The sequence below is a fragment of the Cyprinodon variegatus genome, unplaced genomic scaffold (genome assembly GCF_000732505.1).
Source record: "Cyprinodon variegatus isolate N-32 unplaced genomic scaffold, C_variegatus-1.0 Scaffold435, whole genome shotgun sequence".
Classification (NCBI taxonomy): domain Eukaryota; kingdom Metazoa; phylum Chordata; class Actinopteri; order Cyprinodontiformes; family Cyprinodontidae; genus Cyprinodon; species Cyprinodon variegatus.
The window spans coordinates 504,670-509,780 of NW_015150888.1; the positions used below are offsets into that span (position 1 = coordinate 504,670).

The 5,111-nt window shown below is 35.2% G+C and overlaps 1 protein-coding gene across 1 annotated transcript in view; it reads left to right on the top strand.

The window, feature by feature from the left end:
• The first annotated feature begins 1,443 nt into the window (after positions 1-1,443).
• The window catches only part of LOC107093614 (nck-associated protein 5-like), a 216,017-nt gene continuing 212,349 nt past the window's right edge, over positions 1,444-5,111 (top strand). Inside the window, exon 1 of the mRNA XM_015388791.1 lies at positions 1,444-1,649. Within this exon, the coding sequence (XP_015244277.1) occupies positions 1,546-1,649 (104 nt within the window). The 5' untranslated portion in view covers positions 1,444-1,545. The remainder of the gene's footprint in view (positions 1,650-5,111) is intronic.

Below are 5,111 nucleotides of genomic sequence, written 5' to 3' on the forward strand. Positions count from 1 at the left end.
GGTAATGTTATGTTTTTAATTTGGTAATGTTACGGCTTTGATCTGGTATTTTTATGACTTTGATCTGGTAATGTTATGTTTTTAATTTGGTAATGTTACGGCTTTGATCTGGTATTTTTATGACTTTGATCTGGTAATGTTATGTTTTTAATTTGGTAATGTTACGGCTTTGATCTGGTATTTTTATGACTATGATCTGGTAATGTTATGTTTTTAATTTGGTTATGTTACGACTTTGATCTGGTAATGTTATGACTTTTTTCTGGTAATGTTACAACTTTAGTTTACCAATATTCTGATTTTAAACTTGTAAATTTACAACTTTATTTTGGTAATATTACAACTTTAATCTGGTAATATACTGCCTACTCCTGTAACATTAAGACTGTAAGACTGATCCAACTTGTAATCTTATGACTTGAATATCTTAATATATGACTTTAATCTTGTTATTCTATGACTTAATCTCATATTTATACAATAATATCCTTGCAGACTTATTATGAATTTTTTTTAGTAGTGTTAAATACTTTATTCTTGTAATATCATGGCTGTTTTTTATGTTAGGTTGGTCCTAATACCCCCTGTAGAAAGAGATCTGTGTATTTATTACATTTTCTTTGCTTTATATCAAAATTTGTTTCAAGAAAATAACTTAAATTATTTTCTTCTGCAAAATCTAAAGCAAAAGCTTTGAAAGATATCAAGTGTAAATAATAAAGATAATTGGACTGATTGGTTTTGGTCCATTAAGTCCTGGATGGATGGCAGCATGGAATGCAGTTAAGGAGGTCCCCGCAGAAAGGCCAATGAAAACTAAAGGTGTTGGTGGCTCCCTGCCGGCGTACAGAAATCTACTTGGCAGTTAAGCTGTGAGTCATGTGCCTCTGTTTAAATGAGGAAGGCAAGAAAGGAACCAGAAACGGAGCAGGGGAGGGAGGGAGAGAAATGCAGGCTGAGCTAAGAGGCTGGAGCCTTTGCCAAGCCTAAAAGACACTGCAGGAATGTAAGCGGAAGGAGCACCCACCGCTGTCTGAGTCAGGAAAGCACCTCTTTAAGTCCAGTCAGCAGCTCTCACAGCCAATGTGCACAGATGACAGGTAGCAAACAGCTAAACATGGAGACCTAAGTGGTTCCAAACATATCAGTATGTCTGTTTTCAGAGAGAGCCTTAAATGTTGGAAGGTGTTGAACCTCATTGAATATCTGTCAGCTGGATGAATTTGTTTTTCTTTTTTTAATCCAAGTGAGGATTGTGGAGCACCTTCCTGAGGCCCTGGCAGTTAGTTAATAAACACAGGCCTGTCAACAGCTGCTGCTGATGTAATGTGGAACTTCTCCTCACTCTCCTTCTCCTCCCGCCCCACCACGCCTCCCTCCTGACTTTCTATTTACAAGTTTTACTGGGTGTTGCTGCAGACTTCCAGCTTTGGCAGTACAGATAGTGGGTTAAAGTGTGTGTGTGTGGCTTCACCAACCCACCCACCCCCCTTCCACTGGTGCTGCACTTCCAGGGGAATTTACAACAGCGTGTTTTCAGCTGCCATGAAAGGAGAGTCCACATCATCATGTTGTCTTCCCAACCAAAACACTTCAGATTGTCTGGGAGCTCCAGACCTGTTGAGTGGAGAGGAACCGGCTGGTGCTGAGTAAGTTTAAAGTACACCTTATTTGTGTGGTCATATTATAGGTATACAGGAATGAACCTTAGCCTGTGTGCAAGGTATGATGGGAAATATGTCTATGGTTTAATGGTTTTAAAAGGCTAGAATGTTAAAAGTTAATCATAAATGTTTAAGCTGTTGTTTTTAATGAAAAAAACAACAACAAAATAATAATATGTCTTTACTTAAAAAAAGTTTTTTATGCAAAACATTTAACGTGATATATTCTATTCAAATTCATTACAAAGATATGAAAGAGCTGTTTGCATTTCAGGGACATATCTACAGGTGGGGCAAGGGCCCCCAGATTCCCCCCCTCCAATATCATGTAAATGGTAAAAAATAAATAAATAAATAAAATAAAAGGCAAATGGCCTGTTCTCATGCAGCGCTTTTTCAAGTCAGGAGACTTGATCAAAGCGCTTTACACTAAATTCAGACATTCAACCATTCAAGCACATGAAGGTAAGCTACATTGTAGCCACAGTTTCTCTGGGGCTCACTGACAAAACAACATTGAAAGCCAGAAATGGGGTTTACCTTAGAAAACTTATATGTAATTGTAGATATAATGATTGCAAAAAATAAAACAATGTCTTAAAATAACTGTTATTACATTGAATTGGTAAATAAGATGACATAATTAGATATTATGATATTATTCGATATTATGCATGATTTACGAGACCACAATTGTCTTTTCTTATTTGAAATGTAAATAGTTTTATTCCATTGGCAAATCGTCTCGCTCACCTGCTTAATTCCAGAAAAATATGCATGAAAAAATTATTTGTTCTCAGTGCAAAATGTTATATTTAGATGAGCAGAGCAATTGTTGTTTTAATCACCATGCAGGGCTGTAATAATAATCTTTATCTATTTTGTGGAATATTCTTTTAAGTCTTTTTATTATAGGAGGGAACATTAATAACATTCCCATCAATTCATACTTTTATGTAGCGTACATACATACACATGGATATATATATATATATATATATAAAGTCTTGATTGATCAATCTTTGAGTTTTATTCATTTTTATTCAAATTCTAGTTAATTAAATAAGTGAAAAATATTTATATGAGAGAACCAAACAGACAATTTAAATACAAATAAAATTAATATATAAAAATATTAATAATTATTTCATTTATTGAGGATAAATACAATATTTATTTAATGTAAGCATCTCAGGTAACATTTAAATGTTTATATTTACAAATGAAGATCTTTTAATTTTTTTATTTCCTGAAATATGTGGCAAATTGTCTTTCCATACCTGCTCCAATCACATTTGATCCCATTTATAGATTTTTTACTTGTGTGATTTCTACTTGTGTCACATGTTTGAATCGGACCACAAAAAGTTCTGCTCAAAATCTTTCTTAAGATTTAAGGCTGTTCAGTAGGATTGTTTATTTATTGAATTCCACCACAGCATTGTTGCAGCTGTGCCATTTAGTAACTTAATCTAGCAAAGATAGGGAACAAAAGATTGCCAGAAACTGCTGAGTTGTTTGCTCCATCAGAGCGCTTTAAGCTATGGCCGCCTTCTCAGGCGTTTGCAGGTGAGGGCGATCTAAAATTCAGCTTGATCTAAAGTTGTACCTCCGGCTTGAGGCGGCTTCTTCAGGTGAGAGCTGCTGTACCCTTCATGCTAAAGTGAAGCTGCAGCCTCATCTTGTGCAGAGGAATGGCTGGTAGGGTTACCTCCCAACACTGAAGTGGATAATCGAAATAAAGTATTAATAGGAAAAGATTTTATGACACGTTAGAATAAAGCTGCAAGTTCCTTGCAAACATCTTATAATCTTATAATATCTTATAATATTTGAGCAAAAGATGTTCCAAAATAATATTCCGGGCCCCCTACCTGGGGCATTTTCAGAAATGTATTTCAATGATATTTATAGAAGCCTAAATGCGCCCATACACTGTACGATATTTTCATCCGTAATTGGCTACAGTTGCATGATGAAACTGCAGGATTTAACATTTCACAGCTCACAATGTATGTTCTTACACTGTATGGCAGGATGCTCTGATGCTATCTAACTGCTCACACTGTACGTCCAAAAAAACCCCTCATGTTTAAAAAGATTGGGAGAGATGGTGCTGGTCGGACACATCAATGTGGAAGAAGAGGAACTTCCTTGTTTGCACAGGGGCAGTGCGCGAGGTTAACTGTGCTAATCACTCGTTACCACCCTGAATGCTGCACAACGCAGGATGCATCGTGAGGCGGATAAGAATTGGGGAAAAACTCATACAGTATATGTAGGGATGGGAATCGAATACCGGTTACTGTTCAGAACCGGTTCCATGTGTTCCAGTTCCATGGCACCGTTTGGCAGCTCGCTTAACGATTCTCCTATCGATTCCAGGATACACCAGAGCAGCCATGACTTACCTCACGTTTTTTACACAAGTTACGCACACTGCATTCAGTAAGCAAGTACGATGTGACCAGGCATCTGTCTAGAAAAGCAAAAGAAAAAAAAATGGCGTCCCATTAGATGACTGTGATGAGACGGGTAGCCTGGCTGGCTCTGAGGCTGGCAGCTCCCATTCACTGCCTTCTGTTTTCGCTGAGGCAGACAGAAAGAGAACGTCCCAGGTGAAGGTAGACGAATGTCACAGTACAATTACCAAGTTCATTGTTTCACAGAATCGATAAGGGAATCGGAATCGTGAAAATCATGTCAATTCCCAACCCTAAGTATATGCCAACCTTAGTCACTGAAAAACAAATACAATTTAATATCTAAATCAAACAATTAGAATCCTTTTTTGTAATTACTTGTTTTAAATAAAAATATTAAAGTGTAATTGTAAATTACTTTAATTAATCCAATATTGTTTGAAGAACATATTTCTAAAATGAGATTAAAAAATATGATTAAAAAAATTCAGATATTTATTTATTTTGTTTCCTATAATTTAATACAGTTGCAGTTTATTAAAATTAACTTTTAATCCAGTTAATTCATTTTTTTTTATTTTGCACATATAGATTTGCTATGGGAATATCATATTGAGTTTCTAAAGGCACAAGTTTCTGCCATTAGTATAATTATTAATCATTTTAGATGAACAAAATATTACAAAAAACAAAATTTGGGGGGTTTTGTTTCTTTTTTTTTTTTTTTACCTTTTCATCTAAAATGAAAAAAGGATAAAAATAATCACTTAAAATTTACTTTTGAAGGATTTGATCCCAATCGTACGGAAGAGGATTAGGGCCAGTGGGAGAAAAAAAAAAAAAGTTAACTGATTTTTACATTTTGTTTCAGTTTAGTATGGGAAAAAAGTCAGGATTCTGAGAAAAAAGTTAGAATTCTGACTTTTTTCTCAGAATTCTGACTTTTTTATTGTCAGAATTCAGTCAGAATTCTGACTTTTTTCTCAGAATTCTGACTTTTTTATTGTCAGAATTCAGTCAGAAT